General features: G+C 42.5%; 1 protein-coding gene across 2 annotated transcripts in view; it reads left to right on the forward strand.

The window, feature by feature from the left end:
* Positions 1-20918, forward strand: part of DMBX1 (diencephalon/mesencephalon homeobox 1) — a 39534-nt gene extending 18616 nt beyond the window's left edge. The window contains exons 2-5 of one of the 2 annotated variants that reach the window (XM_077333876.1): positions 9862-10028; positions 10839-11017; positions 12621-12975; positions 14436-20918. In XM_077333876.1, coding sequence (XP_077189991.1) covers positions 9875-10028; positions 10839-11017; positions 12621-12975; positions 14436-14836 — 1089 coding nt within the window. In that variant the 5' untranslated portion in view covers positions 9862-9874 and the 3' untranslated portion in view covers positions 14837-20918. Of the gene's footprint in view, positions 1-9740; positions 10029-10838; positions 11018-12620; positions 12976-14435 lie in introns of those variants that run through there. The other variant, XM_077333875.1, reaches the window with a different exon arrangement.
* Positions 20919-25662: the final 4744 nt, after the last annotated feature.

A 25662-nucleotide genomic window follows, 5' to 3' on the forward strand; every position in this document is an offset into this window, starting at 1 on the left:
TAGTCCATGGACATCTGGAGGGCTGCAGTTTGACTACCCCTGATCTAGACGATCAGAACATCACATGGGCATCCCCTACCAATTTGGCGTCTTCTCTTACATCCTTCCTCTTAAGAAGAATTAATAAGCAGTGACTCAGCATAGGATAGCTTTAGCACTTTTTACTTGTATTTTACTGTATTTATGTGTTTTATCGGTTTTATCTACTATATTGTATGCCATCCCAAGATGATGGGTCCAAGAAGGGTGACCTATAGATCCAAATAATAAATAAATAAAATATTCCTGGACTTTTCTGAATTTATGGGAATTGTAGTTTTTTCTGGCCTGATTCAGTCCAGGAGGCTGCAAAAATTATGGGCCTTTCCGCACCCATTAAATATAGTGAAATGATTACCTTAGGTAGTAATTATATTCTGGCCGCTCTGCATGATATCGCCAGCATCCAGCATCCAGGCAACAAACAGCTGGCTACATCCTCCGTTTTAAAACACTAGTTGAGGAATCACATAGTTTGGATTATCCAAACTAAAAGCGCTTTCCTCCAGCGGACAACCAGCACACTCCATGCTAAAGCAATGTATGGAAGCGAAGAAGCACTATCTCTGCCTGCAATATCCCATCCTCACACCCACCTCCCTCTCCCTTCTCCCAGGTATGAGATTTTTTTCAAGTGAATGGCCTGGAGCAATGAATAAGCCTACAAGCATGCAGGCAAATCCAAAAATAATTTTTCCAAAATTTGTCACACAAAGCATGCCTCTCTACAGCCCCCCACCCCCCCAAAAAATCAGGAATGAGATTAATTTTTAAACAATTAAAGAATCATGATTCCATAAGGTGTGGCATTAAAAAAGCACTATGTATCTATTATTAGATGCATATGCGTTTCAATGGAGAACTATTGATTTTTTAAAAATTGGCGGGCATCGCAGGACCTTTACAAAAAGGAGAAAGGCTGGCTGGCTTGATTGACAGGTGGAAGAGAGTTGCGTATAAACCGTGTTGCTCTTTTCCTCCATTTCCAGCAGCACTTGCAGAGTGTAAGAAGCACAAAAAGGCAGCAGACTACAGCGAGATGGCAAGAAGGTGAAAAATGGCCAGAGGCATGATAATATTTAGCACTACACTATTACACTGTAGCGCTATTACACCATTACACTATTTTTTGTAATGGTAATTACACCATTACACTATTAGTGTATTACACTATGGATGGAGTCTATTCCATCTTTAAAGAACCATCCCCATGACAGATTCCTCCCCCTCCCCCCGAAAGGTAAGGTTTGTGTCTCACTCTTCTCTGCTGCCATTTTGTGCTTCTCCCCCTCCACAAGTGCTGCTGGTAATGGTGGAACAGAACTGCACAGAAGTGCTGCTGGTAATGGTGGAACATTGCAATTTACATGGGACTTTCTTCTGCCTGTCACTCAAGCCAGGCAGCCAATCCCCTTTTCTCATGCTTTGAAGGGCCCGTGATGCCCACTAATATATATATTTTTAAATCAGTAGTTCTCTGTTGAAATGATTATGCACCTAATCACAGATGATAGTGCTTCTTTATTGCCACTGCTTATGGAATGACAAGGCTTGCTTCATTTAAAAATAAATCTCATTTCTGATTCGGGGGGGGGGTGCTTAGAGAGGTATGCTTTGGGGATATTTTTTTAAAGCTTTGCCTGTACAATTGAACAAGTATTCATTGCTCCAGGCAGTTAACTTGAAGAGAAAGAAAACCTCAGTTCTGCTGCCACTGCCTCTCCCCTTATGCGTACGCACAAACACACACGCTCCCCCATGTGATCCTAATTGGAGGCTTCTTCAAAGGAGAGATGTTTGGAGAAAAATTCTGCCATCACCTGCACACTTGTCCACCGGAAGAGGGGGGCGGGAGCAGGGGCGGAATGAGGCAGGCACCTTGAGCATTTGAGCCTCCATATCTTTGGCTGGTGGCCAGCTGGCTGCTCTCAATTAGGTAGCACTACAAATGTTGGTGAATCCACTTTTGGGGATTCACTAACTAGTTCTTTAAAGGAGGATGTAGCCAGCCAGGCACTACCCAGACGCTGGATGTTGGTGACGTCATGTGGAGGGGCCAAAATCCAATGACTACTTAAGGTAAGCGCTCCACTATATTTAAAGGGTGTGGAAATGCCCTGAGCATTCATTAAGCATCATGTTATTGCTCCTGATCTCATTTGTCTTAATCGCAGGCACTTCAATTTCCTGTGCTTCTTTAACAAGCTTGTCTCAAGTTCTTCTCACCCTCGTGAAATCTGCAGCAAAGTACATACAGGAGCGGCAACTATTATTAATAGCAGAGGTGAAAGTTCAACCCCCCATTGTATCAAGGACAAGTTAAGATATGCTCTTTTCACTGCACAATGTTAATTTATATAATATACCACCTAATCAAATGCTGCTGCTTATTCTCCAATTGGCGGCGGCATTACCAATGCCCTCCAGCCACCAAACGACATAAAAGATGCATTTGCAGATTTTGAAAATTAAAGCCATCTATACAGCCAGTGGGGAAGATCAGCTTATTTGGTTGATTAATGAAATATAAAGATTATTTTAACCAATGTAAGCACAATTCGACAGCTTGCAAAACACTGCTGCAACTTGACAAATGGCCTCCGCCATTTACAAAAGAAAATTGCTGCATAGTGTCTTTTAAATATTTAATTTATTCTATTTGGAACATGCAGGGAGGTAAATGGGAAGCTAACTGTGCTTGTGTGTGATTCTGTTAGCCTGCATCCCCCAGATGAATGGATCTATGCTGTTCATTATTAAACTCAGTTATCAATAACAAACAGATTTCTAACCCACAAAGAAGTGCAGTTTTGGCATTCTTCTAGCAAAAAATTATCTTAAGAGAATGTCAGTTTTAAAAATGAGCTGGATAAAGATAGGGTATTTCCGTTGCAAACTATTTGTAGTTACAACTTAAAAAATGGGCTTTTTGTCATGAACTGGAAGGGATCACAAGGATTATCCTGTTCAGTTTTCTAATCAGCAGTTTTTGAGATGTAAATCATCCCTGAGAGGTGCTATGACAGACCTCCTCAGTCTTCCCCACCCTGACGTAAATTTTCCATCCAAGATAAAATGCCCCCTCATAGACTGAGCTGCCCTTGTAACATCATTTCCTCATTATAAAAAGATGCAGACTGGACCGCCGTGCAATTGACATATCTTTTTGGCTGTACTCAGTCCTGGAACTTTTGGGAAGGTATAGAGCTGACTTTTGAAGCAATGAACAAAATATTTTATTTAATAACAATAACAATAACAATAACAATAACAATAACAATAACAATAACAATAACAATAACAATAACAATAACAATAACAATAACAATAACAATAACAATAACAATAACAATAACAATAACAATAACACTTTATTGGTATTCAAAATACACATTGATGCTGAGGGTAGATGGTATGAGAAATTCAAACTTTTGTTATAAATATCAGTCATTTTAGAGTTTCAAGTTGTTAGTTACAGGCTTTTAAGATGCTCTTAAGCTTTTCATTCAGATTTCAAGTTTTGTTTTAAATAGTGGTTCTAGCCACTATGTTTATCCAAAAACTTCCATTTTTTAAAATTCCAATAAACTCCCCTGGCTCCTAGAAGGGGGTATCCTTCTGCTAGTACCTCTACTTTCCCTTCCTAGAAGTACCAGTATGCTGAAGAGTCTGAAGCACTCTGTCACATAAAAGTCTGAGGAAATCCTGATGCTTTATTGTCCACTTTTAACTGGGCAGAGATCTTCATCTCCTTAGAAGAATTATCCATCTACTTTGGCCTGAATTGGGAGTGTCACTTCACTGCACAAATTTCCATTCAGTCATGTACCTACCTCATTTTGTACCTAGGACAAATGGGTGAATGGGGCTTGGGATAGGGCCTCCACAGAGAAATGAACCAACTCCCCCACCCTGGTGCCTGGCATGTGGGCAGCAGCAGAGAGGCCAGCTAACATGAGTCACAAGTTCCTCAGTTTGTCCCCATCATCTGGCAGCCATAGAGGGGTTGTCTACACTTATGCCCATGCAAGAGGAAAGGCCATGGGGACTAATGCTAAGTGCAGGGGTAGTCAAACTGCAGCCCTCCAGATGTCCACGGACCACAATTCCCAGAAGCCCCTGCCAGCAAATGCTGGCAGGGGCTTCTGGGAATTTTAGTCCATGGACATCTGGAGGGCCGCAGTTTGACTACCCCTGGCTAAGTGGCTGTAGGGCATTGCTCCATCCAACATGAGCAGCTGCCATGCCTAGTCTCAGGTCTGTGATGTTGGGGGGCCAGGCTGCCTACAGCTGGGGTGTATGCTGAGCTGAGTTGTCCTCCATCCACTATGACAGGTGTTACTGGGCATGGGTCAGTCAGGGTGCATGGCTCCTACTGCCTGCAGGGGTTTGACAGGATCCAGTGCATCAAGTATGGCATCCAGGGCATGAGCCCTGGTCACCATATCTTAAATACACTGTTGATTCCACTGCCAAGGATCTGCCCCAGTTCTCCAGACACTGTGTAGTTTAGCTTTCATTAATGACTCAGTTCTCTAACCAAAGTTTCTCTTCAGAACAGATGGTCTGAAGGCACAGGTTCTGTCAGACTGCCCTCTGAACCTTCATCAGAATCAGACTCTGCCTAAAGTCCCTCCAGCACATAGATACTATGGCTTCTCACTCAGCTGTTGCAAGTCAATCAAAGTGCTTTGAGCAACCCATCACTCAAACTGTCTCTCCCTAGTAAAGATTTTTAACCCTTCATTCACTGTCTTTGTTACTTCAGCAATTGGAACCTGATGTGCTGTCCATCTCTAAATGCATTCTTTTTCTCAAAAATTGCAAGGAAAGAAACTATTTCCATTATTTTCAGTGTTTTCAGTATTTCTAGATGTCCAGCCAACTGGATGCTCAAATATTATTTTTGTTTACTCCTTATGAGAATAGCCACCTGTTCCAAGATTTATTACTTCAATTATATCTTTATTTTCTGCCAAATCCTTCTTTTCTACCAACCAACAGAAGGATTTTATTTGGTTTGCCAAGACCTTTTTACTTGGTAGATTCAAAGTTCATTTTCTGTGAGTAGAAAAGTACCTCTGCTGATAAAGATGTGTGTATATAGGGGGCTAATTTTTGCTGGTTCCCTCCTTCCACCCCAGTTCACCATAGTACATTCAGCCTGGAGTATTGTTAACTGGAAATGTCTCTGGAGCAAGCTAAGCTGAATGGCCTCAGCTCTGCTACAAGTCAGTGCTGAAGGGCCACCAAGTGCAGTGGGGTGAACATGTAGACATTGGCTCACCCACTACATCATACTCCTAAATGGAAGCAGTGCAGGAGGATGAAATTCATGAGGTGATACCAACTGCTATGGGTGATGAGAGGTCTGAGGCAAGTGGCCCTGAGGCTGGGATTTGACTCTACTCACTCCTGGTCAGCAGTAGCCTTCTATGTTAGTGGCTCACAGTAAATTCCCCATAAATTAACTGGCCATGCTGTCCCTGCATGCAGCATTGTTCCAAGGAGTCCCCTGAATACCATGGGCTACAGCAGGAAGGGAGAATTACCATGCATTTTAAAAACCAATCTAAAAGTTTTGACGTCCTCATATTTTTGGAGGGGGACTTTGTGTATCAGATACACAAGGACTTTGTGTATCAGATATGCAATGGGAATATTGTGCCTCCCAGATGCATGCTGGCCCCTTACTGCTCCTAACCATTGTGTGTGGGAAATGCAGCTTCAGTTCTTTCTTGCACCACCTTTCTATTCTCAAAATGTTCCATGGAGCCACTTATTTCTTATTTGTGAAAATCACATTACCTGCCTGGCTACATGTAATTCACGTATATAAGAATTAATTGAAACAAATATTCTAACCAGAAACCTGTTAAGGAGTTCATATTCTAAAAAGCAAAAAGTATGTGTTTCTAATTACTTACAAAATTGAGGATACAAATGTTGTCATCATTTATTTTATTTATTTACTAAATGGGAGTCTGACCCTGATGTGCTGGGGGAGGGGAAATGAGGCTGAGTTTTTATATATTGACTTATTGACTTGCAGGAGGGCATTTTGGGCTCATGGAAGATACCACATATTTCAGTTGGTTTAAACAAGGCCACAGCTTTATTAATACTCCACAGGAGTGTTAGCACAGCATGGGAGAGGGAGTCTGACTTGCAGTCAGAAGACCACAAGAACCCAGACCCAGCAGCGCCCTGGAGTCCTTCCGGATCCCCCGTTGGGAACACAGGTCTCCTTGCTGCTGGGATCCCATCCATAGGAAGAGCCAGTGGCGCCCTGGGGCCCACCCAGTTCCCCCACCAGGAATGCGGGTCCCCTTGCCACTGGATTCCCACCATAGGGAAGTGTCCATCTGGGGCGCCAAGAGGAAGCGCATACTTCCCTTGGCCACCGCCCCAGGCCACCCGGCACTGTAAGCCCCGGGGTGCCAAGGAGAGGCGCCCACCTCCTTCTTGGTCCCACACCGGGCTACCTGGCACTGCAAGCCCCAAGCCTTCCCAGCCGGGTCGGCCCTGCTGACCTGCCACTTCGTAGGGAGGTCCCAAACCTGGGGAGTCCAATGTGCAGACCAAACTCCCCCCAAACAGGCTCTATCCCCTGCCAAAACCGCCAGCTGTGACAAAATGCAATATAAAGACATCATCCAGTGGCCATACAGACATAAGCTTAACACTAAGTGTTGTACGAAAAAAGTGGACGATTCCAAAATTGTAACAAAGGAGAGACAGAATCTGTCCAGTGGCTTAATTAAATATAAGAAGATGAAAAGTCTCTTACAACATTTATTTAGTCTTTGACTCTGCCAAAACGGTCTCTAGATTCATTTGTTTTCCGTTTTCAGTTTAACAGCCAACAAAACAGGGTGGGTGGGAGGGAAGCTGCTTGGGTGGCAAGCCTGGCACAAGAGACAGGGCTCCTCCACATGGCGCCTTTTAAGGCACCCTGAGCCCATGTCCAGGCGCCAACCAGGCTAGCACAATCTTCTCGTGCAGCGCTACCTTTCCTGCTGGCTTGGAACCTCCCCCCCCCCCCCATGTGTCTTCTTGCCGCCCGCTCCTCCGCTGCATCAATGGCGGCTGCTGTTAAGTCTTCGCCACTTTTTCTCGCTGTCAGATAATGTTGTGGTTTTAATGTTTTATCTGGGGATCTAGTTCATGTTGCAACCTGCCGTGAGATAACTTCTTTGATAGTGGCAGGTAACGAATTGAACAAATAAATAAATATAAAAATAAATTCCTGCCACCTTTTGCCCAGTTAGGGCTACCAAGGCACCTGGTAAAACATTCTAAAAATATATAAAAGTAATTAAAGCCAAAACTAAAACAAAGCAGAAAACAGTAATTAAAACATAAGACTGGAAAGAGGGATTGTTGAGAGAACAACAGAAAATCTACGCTTGCTGGTGGCAAACAGTGACATAAGAGGAAAGAAGAATATGCCTAGAGAGGGAGAGAGTTCCACAGTCTGGGTGCCACAATCTTTTGAATAGCCTTCAATTCATGTCAGAAGATGGGGTACCCAAAGCAAGCCCTTAGAACATGACTTTAAACGTTGCTTAGGTTCATACAGGGTAGATAGTCCTATAGGTATGTTGGCCAAAAACCATATAGGTCTTTAAAGGTCAACACCAGCATTGTGAATTGGACTTGGAAATAAATTAAAAGCAAGTGAAGATGGGACAAGTCTAGAATAATATGATCCCCATAACCCACTCCAGTCAGTATCCTGACTGCAGCTTAAGTCTCCAAGCACTTCTCAAGGGCAGCCCCATGTAAAATACATTGCAATAATCTAATTTAGCTGTAACCTAGTTAATCTCTGAAAAAGAACAATCACAGAGATTCTCTAATGCTAATGTGGTTTAGGGAATCTTTAAACTAGAGGGATGACTTTGTTCTGGCTAAATTTGGTACCATTATCTTTACATACAACTGCACCAGACTCTCAAATTTATTCCTGCACTGAAAGTAGTCATTTCAAAATCCCAGCCCCCTACAAATCCCTCATGGATTTGAATCCCAGACAAATACTTTCCTACCTGAAAATTGGGAATAAATGATAAAGGTATCATCCTTGGATCTCAGATCCAAAATTAGAATGAAATTTCTCAGAACACTTTCCTAGTGTCTTCCACAGTATGGTTGACCACTGATGAAGACAGCTTTATCAAATGTGTTTGGTCTTTTAGCTTATAACTGACAATAAGAAAGTTTTGTATGTTTTGTGTTACATATCTTTAATATCTACTAAAGCCTATTGATGTATTTAGTTTAGAATTTACTGGATTTATAATTTAGCAGTTACATACATATACCTCAACATCTCTTGTTTTCAGGAAGAAATGAAATATGTCTTCTTTGCTTCTGGAGACAGCACCTAGTAAGAGCTGACTTTGAGGGTCTGAATATTTGAGTTGCAGTACTTGAAACAGGAAAATAACTACATCAGTTTTATATTAGCTGTTCAATATATTCACATCTCAAAACCATAGGCTATAATGAAAAACAAAAACATAAACATAAAACTTTAAAAGATCAGTATTAAATTTATCATCAGCCACATGCATCAATTAAAAACAAGTGGCGTCTCAGGAAATTTATAAATAACAAGAACCATTTTATGTTAAGGATAGAGGGAGTTGGTGGCCTGGTTACGATCAAGCTAACAAAGGCAGTTGCTGCTATGTACTCTGGTAACACATGCATTGAAAAACCTTCTTTAAAACATCTTCAAAATATGTCTCTCAGAAAACACCCATGCAAAATTAGAAACTGCAGGTATACAGATACATTTCTGATATATTCAGCATTTTGTATGTGTTGTTTACTCAATGAATTTTAAAATCCAATTTCCAAATAATGTAGAATGAATTACTGCCATTAAAGAAATTGTTTCTGGGCACAATTCCAAGGTTCACCATGGGAAGTAGAAGTAGCAGCCATACTACAATTGCAAGTTCCTGATGGCAGCATCATTTAGAAGAAGAAGAAGAGTTGGTTCTTATATGCCGCTTTTCCCTACCCAAAGGAGGCTCAAAGCAGCTTACAGTCGCCTTCCCATTCCTCTCCCCACAACAGACTCCCTGTGGGGTGGGTGAGGCTGAGAGAGCGCTGATATCACTGCCCGGTCAGAACAGTTTTATCAGTGCCGTGGCGAGCCCAAGGTCACCCAGCTGGTTGCATGTGGGGGAGCACAGAATTGAACCTGGCATGCCAGATTAGAAGTCCGCACTCCTAACCACTACACCAAACTGAAAGAAACACTGTCCTATCCATGAACCACCACAAAGTGCTATAAATGATTGTAGGGAAGGTGTACAGAAGACCAGTGGTCCCCAACCTTTATTAGGCTGGGGACCGGCAGGGCATCGGGCCGCGCCCGCGGGGACCGCGCCCACGCTTCTGGCCGCGCCCACGGGCCGCGCCCGCGCATCGAGCCGCACCCGCGGATCGGGCCGCGCCCGGAAGCCACGCCCGCGGATCGGGCTGCACGGGCGCAGCCCGGCCCTGATTCCCTCTTCCCGCCCTCCCGCAGTAAGTAGCTTCCCGGGCCGCAAGCTTGCGGCCTGGGAAGTTTTTTACTGCGGGGGGGGGGTGGGGAGAGGGAGCTGCGGCCCGGCGCCATGGCCTTCGTGGCCCGGCGCCGGGCCGCGGCCTGCAGGTTGGGGACCACTGCAGTAGACCACAGGGTCAATGGCCTATGTCCTGATTCGAAACCTGGCAATTGTTAAGTTAGATCATGCCTCTTCTTGCTCTACTGTGCATGTCCACTGTAACAGTATTTTATGGTCTCTCCTCTTCCTCTTGCAGCTCTTATGTCATCATGCAGCACTATGGAGTGAATGGTTACTCTCTCCATGCCATGAATTCCCTGAGTGCCATGTATAACCTTCACCAACAGGCAGCCCAGCAAGCTCAGCATGCCCCAGACTACAGGCCTTCTGTGCATGCCCTCACCCTGGCAGAGAGGCTGGCTGGTAAGAACAACCAAGGGATTTTGCCTTTATATTTGAAGAATGGTCAGAATGGTGGTCTGAGTAGTGCTGGAATGGATTTGTGAGCATAGCCAGTGCAATAAATTTTAAAAGCTCTACAGCTGATATCCAAGAAGTATCCTGCTAGATCAGACTAGTGGTCCCTCTGATCTGGCATCCCATTTCACCCAGTGGCCAACCACTTGTTTGCCCAGGAGGGTCAACAAACATGGCACAGAGGCTGAGGCCCTGCCCTGATGGTGTCTCCTCCTGGGTTTCAGAGGCTCCTTTACCTCAATACAAGGTAAAACAAATCAAATCTGGCACCAAAACAAAAGGACAATTTGCCCAGTTGCAATAATTGGTACCTTCTGTCATCTATGTGGGTTTTAACATGAAGTACGAACTATTGAATCAATGCAGGGCATACACAAACTGTAATCTTTGCTTTCCCAACATCCTTCACAATAGCCAGCTGCAGACCAGAGAATTGGACATGGTTCTGTAAGACCCAGTTCAAGGGGTTCTCTGTCAGAAGAGCAATGCGGTAATAATGTATTGTCCTCCCTATTTGAGAAAACTGAGGGATTAAGAGGTCTTCTGGAATTATTTAATCAAATGTTGAATTCCAGAAACTCTCCTAAAAGTCATACTAATAGGAAATGCATACACAGCACTATTCCAGATGCCAGGACTAGAGGTTTCCCTATTGCTTTATGTTAGCTGCCCAGTTGCTCTGTTTTGTATAAAACACACAAATTACACTAATTAAATTGGCCACTTCTTTGTCTTCCAACGGCTGTACGTTTCAAGACATCATTTTGGAGGCCCGTTATGGCTCCCAGCATCGCAAACAAAGGAGGAGCCGCACAGCATTCACAGCCCAACAACTGGAAGCCCTGGAGAAAACTTTCCAGAAAACCCACTATCCAGATGTGGTGATGAGGGAAAGGCTGGCAATGTGTACTAATCTGCCAGAAGCCAGAGTTCAGGTACTTGTAAATCAAGCATTTTCATGATTTTGTTTGATAGTCTCAAGCTGAAGAAACCTGAAAGCACATGAAAAGGCTGGCATTAACACTGAATGCAGAAAACATCTGTTCACATCATTTTTATCACAACAGTATTGCCTTTGTCTCTATTCTTAATCCACATGTTAGTAGTGCGATCCTATTGCAAATGGTAGGGGCTTTTTCCTGGACAGCCCTTTACATTTTCTTCCCACTTTATTTTTTGAATTGTGCACAAACATCTTGTTTGTTCCCCCCACAATATCATAAATTATAAATTATAATATATAATACCGTAAAAAGTTGCTACAACTGCTATAAACATTTTGATAAGGTTTCACAGCCTAGCTTTGTGCATGGTACCATAGCTTCATCCTAACTCCAGCAGTGTAGTCTCTTTACGTTTACATTTTTGTGTAAGGCAATGCCATTCATGTTGTCTGATGATGTATACCTATTTCTGCTAGTATTCATATGATACTTAAACGCATGGAGGTTGGGGCTTGAATACATCATGAAAGCTGTCATAACAGCCTGGCGGCCACCCCTTTCCAAACTATTACATTGCTTTTAATGGAATATTAGCATGTATTGAAGAGTGTAGCCTCTTATCAAGAGTGCAGTCCTCGTATCAATGCAAGGCTTAGATACCAACTCATTTTGTTTGCTTTGATGTGGTCATCCCTTGTTTTCAGAAGAACCTTCTTTGAGTCAGATTAGACAAGACACATGGTCTAAAAATGGATCTCCAGAGTGATTTTTATTGCTAAATGGTAGCCAGAGGGTGGGACTTTTAGACGCTTGGATACCTGAGAGAAAGAGCAGTTTCAGGGAAGGAGCACAACCTTTATCAGAAAATGCAGAGGAAAGGGTTAATCCCCTCACACCAGACACCACAGTATTGTATCCATTTTCCAGGGTTTTAATTAATTCAGACTTAAAGTGAACTGATGCCCACTATCATTGCAAGGACAATCATATGCTTGTTTGGTTAGAGTTTCCCCCGGGCTTCTTGAACATCGTTGACCTCCTTCTCCTCCACCCCCCCTTTTTTTAGGAATGGGGGTAGGAAGGGGATCTTATTATTGTGCTGCCATGTTGTGACATTTTAAAGTCTTTTAATGGGAGTTTTAATGGGTTTTTTAAGACATTGTAACCCGCCGCGAGCCATTTGGGAGTGGCGGGAAATAAATCGAAATAATAATAATAATAATAATAATAATAATAATAATAATAATAATAATAATAATAATAATAATAATAATAATATTCAAAATATGTCACCCAAAGCCCTGCTACTCAAGAGTCTTAACATGGATCCAAAACATGATTTAGGCTCAAATTCCAGGGATCCTTTTCCAATGTAGGCTTGATTCCCATAAATAAATTTGCAAAATCCCTAAACAAAGTAGCCGAAGAGTTCAATTGTGCCTCTCTTTTTTGACCAAGGAAACAAGTAAAAGATATTGATTATGATGATGTTTCATGGAACTTCACTTTTAATTCTGGCCTGAACCAGCCTATATTATTAGGGGATGCTGGATGAATTTTAATCTACTTTTTCTACTTAATCTCTCGAATGCAGGTTTGGTTTAAAAACCGAAGAGCTAAGTTCCGGAAGAAACAGCGCAGCCTACAAAAGGAGCAGCTACAGAAACAGAAAGATTCTGAAGTCAACCACAGTGATGGCAAGGCAGATGCTCCTGGATTAGAAACACAGACTCCAACTCCGGAGGCAGACAAATCTCTCAACTTGCCAAGTGAGGTGAATTCAGAGCTCAACCTCACTCTGTCGGAGCAATCAGCAAGTGAATCAGCAGCCGAGGACCAGACAGACCGAGAGGAAGAGTTCAAAATCTCATTAGAAGAGAACAAAACAGACAAGAGCCCTGGGAGTGAAAACAAGACTCTGAACAGCAAGAGGGCAAGCCCTAAAGCAGGTGAGGAACAAACCCCACTTGCTTCTGTATAGGGCTTCAAGAGGGCTTCCGCTCAGGTGTAAAACGTAAAAGAGAGGCTCATTTCAGGAGCAGACAGACTTGGGGCCTTGGTGGTCATTCTGTATCTGGAAGGGAAAGCCTTTGCACAGCATGAGTATGAAGATATGATGTATAATGAGCTAGATGTGGGTGGGGAAATTTTTGCTGCATCCAGAGGCACTGGCAAGGTTGTGGAATGGGTGTTTGTTCATGTGCCACTTCTAGTTATATGTCATTCAGTGGATGGAAGGGTCATGGTCATGAGGAGTTATATTTCCAGTTGGGCATTAACAGCTAGGCTTACCTCAGGGCTGTTCCCTTTCCCTCCATTTTGCTTAAGTACAGTTCAGTTGTGCCTTTTTTAAAACAACCCAGTGGTCTTTCTTGTTTTGCATATTTTCCCCACTATGTACTAAGGTACCAAAGGGAGGAGAGTAAATCTTCCCATGTTACTGACTATACGTGTGTCAAAAACCAGTCAAACACCAATACTGGTGAAGGGAAGGGTGGTGTACCTAAAAGAGAAGAGGGAAATATATTCCTGCCTGTTCAGGCATGAACATGGATGGAATGAGATCACTGTAGGTAGGCGGGAAGTTGTGAGTTTCCTGCATTGTGCAGGGGGTTAGACTAGATGACCCTGGAGTTCCCTCCAGTTCTATGATTCTCTGTTTCTATGGCCAAGTATGTGAACTGGGTAACTAATGCATTAATTTTTAATATTTATTAAGATTACTCAGTGCCTCAATAGCATGCTAGTAGCAATTGTGAGTAACATGGGGTAGGGAAACTGTACATCTATTAAGCAGCATTTATGCACAGAAGTTGATTGTGCATGCTGTTGTGCCAGATGTGCAGCTACCCAGCAAACTACAAATGGTTTCATGAATACTCGATCCAATCATCAATAAAGCAGTGGCATATTAATTGCTGGCAATTATGATGTGATCTCACCCACAACACTTCAGGCACCTCTAGCAAGGAGTGTGCCATCAGTGCATCAGCAGAAGTGCCAGAAGAAACCATTCCCAGTAGCTGAACAGACCTCTGGGATCCATCCAATGTTTAAAGGTTAAAGACTTAAATTTTTGCATACCAAAATACAATTTTGGACCTCTCTTTCATTATTGGTGTCATGTGGAAATGTCAGTGTACATTTTGCTGACAAATTTAAGCAAGAAACAACATGTCTCTTGAGAGAATATGTCTTTGGGGCAGATTTGGAAAGCACAGTATAGGACTGGAGTAGAAAATGGCTGATTACTCTTTTGACCTCATGCACTTCAAAAGTTTTATATTGTTTGCAATATCCCAAATGGCCTTGAATCTGGGGCAAGTTGGGCATACACCTTTTACCATGCAAACAGTTCTGGGCTTACTTCCCATGACAAATAATTTCTATTAATTTTCTTCTGATGCAGATTCCCCTATTAGTGTCACAGCCACACCATCTTCCAGCAGCAGTATGTCTCAGACCCACTCCTATTCTTCATCGCCCCTCAGCCTCTTCCGCCTGCAAGAGCAGTTCCGTCAACACATGGCAGCCACAAACAACTTGGTCCATTACTCCTCCTTTGAAATGGGGACCCCTTCTGCCATGCCTTATTTGGGCATGAATGTCAACATGGCACCCCTAAGCTCCCTGCACTGCCAGTCTTACTACCAGTCACTCTCCCATGCTCAGCAGGTGTGGTCCTCTCCTCTCCTGCAGGCTTCCTCCTCTCTTCCAAGCCTGAACAGTAAAACAACCAGCATTGAGAACCTGCGCCTGCGAGCAAAGCAACATGCTGCTTCTCTGGGACTGGACACTTTACCAAACTGAACACCCAACCAGGAACGTGAAAGAGACCAACCAATGGATGACCATAACATAATGCATCATGCCCTTGCCTTGTGACACAGCCCTCCATTTTGTCCTGCATTAAGGAGCTCACTTTCATGGGGAAACGTTGACTTCTTTCCGTCTCCTCCTGTAGCTCTGGTTCCCACATCAAGTATTGCTTCTGCCTGTTTCCCCCTGGCCCATTAAAAAACCCCCACAGAAAAGAGAGGTTTAAAATGTGAAATTATCTTCAAAACTGTGAGTCAACTATATAATACTCCAAAATATTATTTAAATTATGCTATGAAAAATGTGTTGATTGCTTTGTTACTCTGGGATGGGGGAGGAGACAGAAGTTACTACTGACTGTATATATTTTGTATAATGTTGGAAACATCCCCTTACTTGTGTGTTAACATCAGTGTGGCCCTATGCAGAATTATAAAGCACTTCCCCTTCCTTTTACTTTTACCTTTAGAAATATCTAGTAGATAGAAAAAGAACCAACACTGTAAACAGAAAAAAAGCCCAACTCCTTGTCAGGCTGGTTTTGTGTGGTCAGTGTTTCAGGGGTGGTGTGACAGAGAAAGATCCTACCTCTCCCTCTGCTATTTTGTCTCCAAATTATCTATAGCTGCCAAATGTCAGAACTGGAGATGGTTAAGATTTAGTGCCTGTTTATGCACTGCTGATTGGATAGTATCTACCTTCTGGAACAAAATGTGTGAGGAACAATGAATGAAAGTACTAGAATTTCTTTCTACAAAAATGTGTGAGGAACAATGAATGAAAGTACTAGAATTTCTTTCTACAAACAAATCCCCAAAGATTCTCATCCAATTTCACTTCTTTTTAATTCTCTTTTCACACACTTTTTCATTTACAAGTTTTACATAAAGCATTAGGGACTAATTTGGATAATGAACTATAATTAAAAGATTATGTATTGCCTTCATGCGCTGTTACGCCAGCTGTTACGTTTCTTTGAAGAGCAGAGTGATAGATTTAAAACAGAATCAAGAAAAAAGTCTGTCCTGTGGCAAATTACACTTGGTTTCAGATGAAAATTCTGGGCTTAAAAAACACAAAAATAAAACAAGCACAGGGACTGATGTCCACGGGAGCTGACCAGGATCACAATGCTTGACTAGCACTTGAAAAGCATACAAGTCCACCAACCTTAGTTGGGTTATGCTAAGATCCCTGTGATCTCTGGGAACAATCTGCATACTTCAGAATTTAGCACCATATAAGGCTAAGGCCAGCTATAAAAATTCTCATAAAAGCTAAATCCCAGAGTGAGGGAACTTTGATATTCATCCCAAAAACACAGAAGGCAGGCTGTTTGTGTGTGCCTGGGTTAAACTAACTCCCTCAGGGAAAATATGGGATGTGTGTCCCAATCCAATAATTTAGTGTCTTGGTGCTGAAGTACAGGTTGACTAGATTTGGAGACTCTTCTCCAGCCCACGGGACTGTTTGACACCAGTTATAGGTGACCTAACTAGAAAATGCAGCAATAGCCAAATTTTCTGTGCCTCATGGTGCCAATTCAGTGTGCTGGATAACAAGGGGAGGACACAAAGCTGGCCTGGCACAGCCCTAGAGTGCAGAAGTCAGTGAGCACTGTAACTCTGCCAATGTGAGTATGCTCACAAAACTGTGCACCAACAGAAAGAACCAGGTAGACAAAATTTCCTATGGGGCCTTTGAACAAAGTACAAAGTTAGAATGTGGCAGCTGATCTGGTCACTTTATTATTATAATTATAATTATTAGATTTATTTCCTGCCTCTCCCGACAGGCTTGTCAATTATCAATCAGTCAGATTTTATTATATGTGACTTCAATGCCCGAGTTCAGTTTTTAGTTTTTCATACTTTAGTATGTGGCAGTTGTTCATAACCCAGAACAATGGAAACAAAATATATACACTTTTTCCTGTCATCTCCAACTGTATGTTATTTAGTCTTGGCGAGGGAGTGGGAATAAGCCTTAGTCTTGTTTCTTAAACAGTAGTAAAAAGTTCTAGTTAAAATCAAGCTGACATCTTGAAACACTTGCAATACAACTTCATCCTTTTCTCAGCCAAAAGCCATACTTCATAATAATTCTGATTTTTGTTTTTTAAAAAAGCTTCACCTTTTGCTTTAAGTGCTTACGGTAGAGCTTCTAAGTCCAGGGAGAGGGGGTGTTTTCCAGCTAAACTGTATTACCGATTTTCAAAGTTTAGGCTGATGCCACTGAATTAGGAATTCACTACCAGGGTTCCAGAGACCCCTGGGGTTACAAGAAAGTTCCCCAGGGGTTATGTGGCTGTTCGCAGAAGTTTGGATGGCCATTAACATCACTAGACCTTACTACATCCCATGTCTTCACAATGGAAATGGTAAATGATCTACTGGTTGATTGGCTGACTGCCACATCGTACTTCCACGCCCACTTCTCTTAAGGGACAATACTACATGCCTATATTGTCCAAGAGTTTTAGTGGTAGCTGTAAATTTAGCTCTCCAAATGCAATAACAAGCTCATGAGAAATGTATCATCAGTCCCTTAAGAATTGTGGTAGTATAAGATACACATAACAACAGGTCTGGGACTGGATCTTTTGGCTGCCACAGAGGGGAAAGATTAGGTTTAATTCTAGTCCCAACTCTCTCCTTCACTGGAAATAGGGTAACACAGGACATAAAAGAGGAATCTTTTTTTCCTTATGGGGATTTAAAACAGCCAAGAGTGGATTTTTGATGGGAAAATTGGTGCCTGGAGGAAAATTCTGTGTTCTTGATTCATGTCATATCCAAATACACATCTAGGTTTCTAGTCATCCTTATATACAACCTATTTACTGCTGTGATCTTTATTTTTATAGGACTAGGTGCAATTTCAAGTTCTATAAAGCTTGCTAAGTGGGTTTTTTTAAACATTACTTCTTATTTAAAAACGGAACTGGTGGCTCAGGAAGGAGGTTTCTTAGTTCTTGAGGCAATTAAATGAACATAGTGATGGTCAGCTACAATCAGAGCAGCTAGACACAGCAGGCACCTCAATTGATTACCGAGATGTCGCTGCCTGAGAATCAAATAACTTTTTACTGACTCAGAGGATTCCTTGGAAATACAGAAAAAAACAAGACTTTGTCAATTAATCAAAAGAAACCCTCTCCGCTCAATTGTCTGAATATGCTCCAGAAGGCATGAAATATTGAGAAGTATTCAGAAACAGTTAAAGGGGGAAAGGAGAGCTTATAGAATTCTGGAGTGGGGAATGTTGGTGGCTGGCAGAATTTCAAAATTGTTTCCCCTTCCCACAATACTTTGCAGGTCCCTGGGTTGTTTGTATGAGAACAATTCAAAAATATTACTGCCATTCATCTGTATCACTAAGATTCTTCTCAGCCCATGCAGATTTAAATCTCATATTTTCAGTTTCTTGTTCATTATCAAACATAACAAAATCAGGCTTCCAGATACAGTTATTGACTCTGACTGAAGCTATTGCTTGGCTCCACTGTCCTCTCTCATATATATTTAACCAAAATGAATAAGAAGTCCAAAACCCTTCAGTAAGTTAAAGAGAAAAGAGCCTCTTGTGGGGCAGAGTGGTAAGGCAGCCGTCTGAAAGCTTTGCCCATGAGGCTGGGAGTTCAATCCCAGCAGCCGGCTCAAGGTTGACTCAGCCTTCCATCCTTCCGAGGTCGGTAAAATGAGTACCCAGCTTGCTGGGGGGTAAAACGGTAATGACTGCGGAAGGCACTGGCAAACCACCCCATATTGAGTCTGCCATGAAAACGCTAGAGGGCGTCACCCCAAGGGTCAGACATGACTCGGTGCTTGCACAGGGGATACCTTTACCTTTACCTTTAAGTTAAAGAGAGAGAGAGAGTGGCAGAAAGGAGGGGAAACCCTGGAGGAAAGAAAAACTCATGCAAAAGAATCAATATATACAATATTTATTTTGAATTTGTTTATAAGAGTAGATATTAACTAATTTTTTGGGGCCTGAAGTTATCAGATAATTTTTTGTTTGTTTGTTTGGCATGCTTCAAAAAAACCCTGGAAGACGATAGTTGTGGCTCAATGACAAAAAAACCCAGGCTCTTCTAAACTGGGGGGAGAGGCCTACTGAAGACATAACCTGAACACACTGTGAGGCACAGATGTGATGTACGATTTTATAATGGCTACTAAAACTGGTTGATACTGGCATCTTATGTAATCTGAGCAAAGAGGACAAAGCAACAAGCTCTGGTGTGGATATTAATAAACAAGGGTTCAAAGGAAGTTGTAGAGTAATAAACTTGCAGTGGGCTTTTGGGCGGAATAAGGACAGAGACACCAGGATGGCTTAAACATGGCCACAGCTTTTATTTAACACCTGAACATTGTTGGCACAAAGCTTGACATGGGCTTGTGCCTGCCCCTTCTGTAAACCTATAGCAGTTTGCACAGTGGCACCAGGGAGCCATCTGCCTCCACCTCTGGGAGCCCAGATCCCCTTTTTGTGACTGGGTCACCCTTTGGGTCACCCACTGGGTCACCATAGTGTGCCGGAGTGAGGCGCAAACCTTCTCCGGCCATGCAGGCCACCAGGCTCAGCAAGCTTCCAGCCATTCATCTGGGTTGGCCTAACCCGCTCTAAGCCGCCCCAACTTAATGGGGCCCCAGCCCTTCTTAGTTCAATCCCCTGCTCAAACTATCTCTGGCAGGCTTTCTGTCCGTGTCAATGCCACCCTACCAAAAGCTGTGACAGTAAACAGTAAATGATTTTTTTAAAACACAACACATGCTTCAAAGCAGAATAACCAAACTATTTCAAAACAGCATGGGTGGGTTGGAGCCGACTGCTCGCTGCAGGGCTGTAGGGGGAAAAGAGGGTGACACAATGCTCCTCACGCCTTTTATAGGTGCCAGCGCATGCATCCGCTGCCCTCTCCCCGCACACACGCTCCTTTTCCCCCGTGGGGGCCACGTGTGCCCTTCTCCCACCCGCCCCAGCCACTTCATCAATAGCAGCTTGGGTGAGGTAAGTCCCCAGCCGCATTTACCAATAAGGATCTTTTTCCTGCCTACTGGTATTGGCAGCTATTGTCCCTTGGGGTATAATACAACAGTGAGTGTGATCATCTCTTGTAGAGATATGCTATAATATAGTCAAGATATCTTTCATGAGCTATGAACAAAGTATCATATTTGATTGTCCTCTGTGGGTCATGAAACTTGTTAGTCAATTAGGAGGGTCAATAAATTTGGATTTCTCCTGCAAGAGTTAAATTATGAAATCTGCTATGTTAAGTCACTTGGTTTAACATGAGGCTGCCAGCTTTCTGATGGGACCTAGAGATCCCCCAGAATTTTAGCTAACTTCCAGACCACAAAATTTTAGCTAACTTCCAGTTCACTTTGAGAAAATGGATGTTTTAAAGGATGAACTCCTTGGCAGTGTACCCCAGAGAGATTCCTCCTCTGGCTCCATCCCTAGATCTATAGGAGCTTCCCAACCCTAATCTGGCAAACCTACTTCCATCCTCTGCTGAGTCCAGGGAGACCTGGTAACCCCAGTTGAACTCAACTTGACCAACGGTAGGGTTGCCAACTTCCAAGTGGGACCTGATAATCTCCCAGAATTCCAATTTATTTCCAGACTACAGAGATTCGTTCTTTTGAGAAGCTGACTGCTTTGGAGGGTTGATCCTATGGCATTATACACTACTAAAGTCCCACCCCTCCCCAGACTCTTTCCTTGCCAGGCTCTACCTCCAAATCTCCAGGAAATCCTCATCTTGGAATTGACAGCTCTTCCCAATCACAAACATGCATGTCTGCCATATCTGGAATCAAAACTATGTACCATAAAATTTACTGTAAAAATTAAGCTGTAATGTGACAGTTATGTGCTGTAGGATTCACTATCTGGCAATGCAAAGATGTATAATATTTATTTATTCTGATAGTTTTAAAAAATACAATTGTATTCATTTGAATAAGGCTGCAGCATGATGCCATGTACCCAATTTGTGTCCTTCTTACTTTATGTAAAATTATTGCCTGTTTTCCTGTTCGGATAATAAAAAAGTGTGATGAAGGTTAAGCCCTAGTTCTTCTTCATGATCAATGAGGTTGCTAAACTCCCTATTTCCCTATCTGTTGAGCCCACCCAGGACACAGTCAATTGAAACCCCAAAGCACACAGAACAATAGTTATCTGCAAGAGGAGCCATACAAAATTTCTAAAGACTTGTGTAGTAAACTGCATTTGCTTCCAGTAAGCTCCAGTTCATCCTTGAAGAGACAATCCAGTTGTTTCTCTTAGTGACCGCTGAAGCTACACTGATGCCTACCAAAATAACAGCTACCTTGACAAAGCCAAACCAGGCACAGGAGGGAATGGAGCATTTTGAAGAATTAGGAGAAAACGGAACAAGTCAAGACTTAATACTAACAGCAGATATGGAAAATTTCAGTAAATATACAGATATCTAAACAAAGGTAAGTTGAAGAGAGAAATCAGCATTCATTGCCTCCCATGTGCACTCCACTTGAGATTACTTGGCAAAGGGTGTAATTGGAAGTCCTACGAAACATGATGAAATGTGCCATAAACATCAGAAAACCAGTGCTGTACTAAATCTGCTTTTAATAATCTTTTCTCATTTCCTAGACCTACTTTTATTCAATTTTTCCTGCCTAACTTGATATGTAAAGCCCATAACCACCTCAAAATATAAACCTCACGAAAAGGTACTTATTAGCAATGTTTTTCTCTAGTAGCTAAGTTCTTGCAATTCAGAGTAATTCCATTCGTTCTAAAATGCTGCATTATTTCCTTTAAAAATACATAATGAGTATCATGCTATAAATTTATATTTAATTGTCAGTGAAAACATACCACTTTTTTACTTTATCTGTACTAGATTCATTACATTCTTGCCAATTATTGCCTGCCAGTAAACAATTAGTCGAATGAAAATTCTATAATGAAACTGGATTGCTCAAAATAATGATCCCCCAATAGTATTAAGATGTTCAGATCAACACCTGTTCAGGATCCCTGGACCAAAAGAGGTGACACTGGCCACAACCAGGACCAGGGCCTTTTCAGTCCGGGCCCCATGGAGGAATGCACTCCCAAAGGCAATCAGAGCCCTGCAGGACCTTAATCAGTTCCACAGGGCCTGCAAGATGGAACTATTCCACCAGGCCTATGGTCTGTTATAAGGTGACCAGAATTTCGCCACTGAAAGGCGGGACATGCCGCCGCCGCTGCTGCGGCACCCCTATCCCCCTCCCCAGTGAGTTTGGTGGTGGCGGCAGCGGGCACTCCCCCACCCCCCTCCCCCTCCCCAGTGAGTTCGGTGGTGGCGGCGGCAGGCACTTACCTTACTCACATGATGGGGAGCTGCTTGCCCAATGTCCTGTCCTACTTCTAATGTTCTTTGCCCACTCTGAGTTATAATATTTTGCTAGGGTTACTTCACTTATAGGCTGCTGGGAGGATAAAATGGAAGATAGGAGAATGTTGTAAGCTGCTCTGGATCTCCATTGTGGAGAAAAAACAGATTGGTTGATAGGTGGGAAGAAGGAAGCAGGGAAAGGTAATCACATAGGGTTTGCCAGGTGGATAGAAAGAAGAAATAGCATAGGGAAGGGGATACAAGGGAATGTAACGTGCCCAGCTCTCCACTGTGCAACTGGACCTGGCCAAACTGCTGACACTACCCAACTTAGCTAGAGCTCTCCCCTGGAGAGCCTGCCAGGGTGAGGGAAGGAGGAAAAATCTGAAGGGGGGGGCAGATAAAGGCAGGCTAGAAGGTGGGTGGGAATGAGAGAAGGAAGAGGGGAGAGACTGTGGGGGCTTTCATGGAAGGGGAAAGGACTTCTGAGGGAGAGAGGAAAATGAGTTGCCTCTCACAAGTCCTTGCAAGTCACCCACTTGTGAAAATCTAAATTAATGAAACCTCCAACATACAAATCGTTTGGACTGGTATTTATAAAATATTGTCCCCAATAGATCATTGAACAACAATACACTGTTATGTTTAAATCTTTTACTTTTTTAATGCCTAATATGGATACTAAGCAATTCCAAACAACAAAAGGCCCCCAGATTGGTGGAATCTGCTTTCTGACAGGTTATTGCCTATGCCAAATGAGACAGAAATATAAGTAATCTTGTAAAATGAAAACCAAGGACAGACCTGTCCCTGTCTTAGATGAATAAGTATCCCATTACATTGAGGAATGACAGCCTGAGGCTATGATTATGCCACTATTATATTCTAAGCATCATGGTTTGTCAGACTGAATAAATTCTAGTAAAATAAAATAAAAAGCATCCAATTTATAGCCAAGCATATAATCTATTATTTTGGTTAATATCGCTTGCTTGGTTTTACAGATTATTGGACAAAGTAACACCATGTTTAAGCATGTGTTTAGAATCTAATATATGTTTTCACCAAGCCTTGTATTTAAAAAGACATAAATAACCCCATTGAACTCTGTGAGTTACATCGCTAAAAAGCAAGCATGAGCAAGATTACAAACAAGACCAGGGGTATTTGGGGATGATGCATGTACATTCACCATTTGTTTATAGCGAATTCTATAGAGAAGGTTTCTTTAAATACCCCCACAGTCTTGCACACAAATCTTTTTATGGCACACTAACAAAGCACAAGCAAGTCAAGCAAATATTAAATATGCATTTCAGATTTAGTGGAGAGAATTTAATTCACTCAGGTTTCAAACTACATATACTACTGAAATTAGGAGTGTGATTTTAAGCATGGGTGACCAGAAAGGAACCCCATAGAAATCAGTAAGATTAATTCTTCAGTAAATGTGCAAAGAAGAGACAGAAAGAACTTTTAGCACAGAGTAGGAAGCATGCTGGTTCTTTAAAGCCACAAGGGTATCTAGGCCATAAAGCAGCAAACATATGGTTAAAAAATAAAAAGGAGATAAATAGACATGGAAGCGAGGGTGGCTAAAGAACCAGCAGATAGTCTGGGCACATGAAGGACACTGAAAGAAAACACTTTGTGGCGACTGTCAGCTCAGACAGAAGGGTACAAACAGCTGATTGATGCCAAGTACAAACAGGGCTGCTGAGAGCCAACATGGGTTCCCAAATAAACATTCCACCTGGGCCTCCCATATGACCCTGATCCAAACTGCATATCATAACAAAACAGTTCATTTGCCTGGCTGTTGCCCCACACCTACAATTATAAACAAATTCACATGTCCAGCTGTCTGCCCATTTGTGGAAGGCATAACTCATAAAAAATAAAACTAGGACACTCAAAATTGTCCACCAGCTTCAGGATAATTATGGGTGTTCCAGGACCAAAAATTGAAAGGAATTGCCAGTTACTCAGATCATTAGTCTGGTAGGCTTTTGCCACATAGATCTCCTGCCAAAAGTGGTTTGGAACCGCAGGTTCTGTTGATGTGCGATAGCTGGAACTCTTTTTGACTGAAAAACTACTGCTTCAGATATTTTTGACAATTAAGAAAATTAAGCTACTGAGTGTTGGGGAGGGGTCCTTTCCCAATTTATTTGCTTGAACTATCTGTGGGCATTACTCCAAATGTACTTGTTCTATGAATTCATCTCTGGTATGGCATTTCTTGTTTGTTCCATTTGCTGTACGCTGTTATATGAATGGCAAAGTCCCATGCTTGGGTCCTGAGTGATGCTCCTTTCTCACTCAGCATGATCTCATTCACTTACTAGGGAATAAGCTCCCTTAACAAAACAGGATTTACTTTTGAATAAACTGGCCTAGGGTGGGGCTGGTTCAAGGGATTCTGATTTATGTAAAGCATGTTTCTCTGGCACTGCTCATGGAGTCACTCTGCACACTGGCCCAGCTGAAGTCGGCTTGCCACAGCTCCTTTCTAATCATGAAGCCCCTGGCTCCTAAGGTTTGAAGAGTGTATCTCTCCACTCCCGCGCTTCCTCATCATGTGAAAGAGAGGGCAAAAGGCAAAATCCCATCAGGACAAAAGGAACTTGAACCCCATTCAGAGTCTGACAAGCACCAGCAGAATATGATCCTAATCCTGTTTCCAGCATTTTCCCCCTATTGCTTGGCCTTTGTTCTGTGCTGTATTCTTCTGTCACCCCAGCAAAGCTTTCAAACAAAATAACTGGGCAGATAACCATCAAACAGGAGCAGGGAAACAGTCATTCCATACAGCTATGGGAAAGAGGGTGAGTGCTGGAGCCAATAAAATAAAATGATAGAGGTACCTAGTGCATTCCAAAGCATCCCCCTCCCAGCAAATCTTTAGGGCTCTTACATGACTATTTCATGTACTGAATCCAGTGGCACCTATAAGACCAACAGAGTTATAGTCTGCATATAAGCTTTCATGTGCATGCATGTGCATGCATGTGCTCGCATAAATCCAGAATAAAACTTTGTTGGTCTTAAAGGTGTCACTGGATTAAAACTCCATTCTGCTGCTTCAGACCCACACAACTACCCACCCGAATCTATTTCATGCACTGTAATACATGGCTGCTTTTGATGGAATGAGGGATTGCTAACTTCTAGCTGGACCCTCTTGAACTTTTAATAGGTGTATGACAAGCACATATTAATTAGGCGACATTTTCAGCATACAGGTAAAAGCAGAGCTTCAGCAGGTGAAGCTTATCTTACAGCTATTAAAAGAAGCACAGGAAACTCAAGAAATACCAATGGGCGACTCCAGGTTGTACACATATGGGTTCATCATGCCCACATGCTGGTGCTCTCCTCCCCCACCATACATTTGAAGAATTTTCTGTCTTTTTATTCAATCCTAAGA

This window comes from Paroedura picta, chromosome 4, assembly GCF_049243985.1.
Source record: "Paroedura picta isolate Pp20150507F chromosome 4, Ppicta_v3.0, whole genome shotgun sequence".
NCBI lineage: Eukaryota > Metazoa > Chordata > Lepidosauria > Squamata > Gekkonidae > Paroedura > Paroedura picta.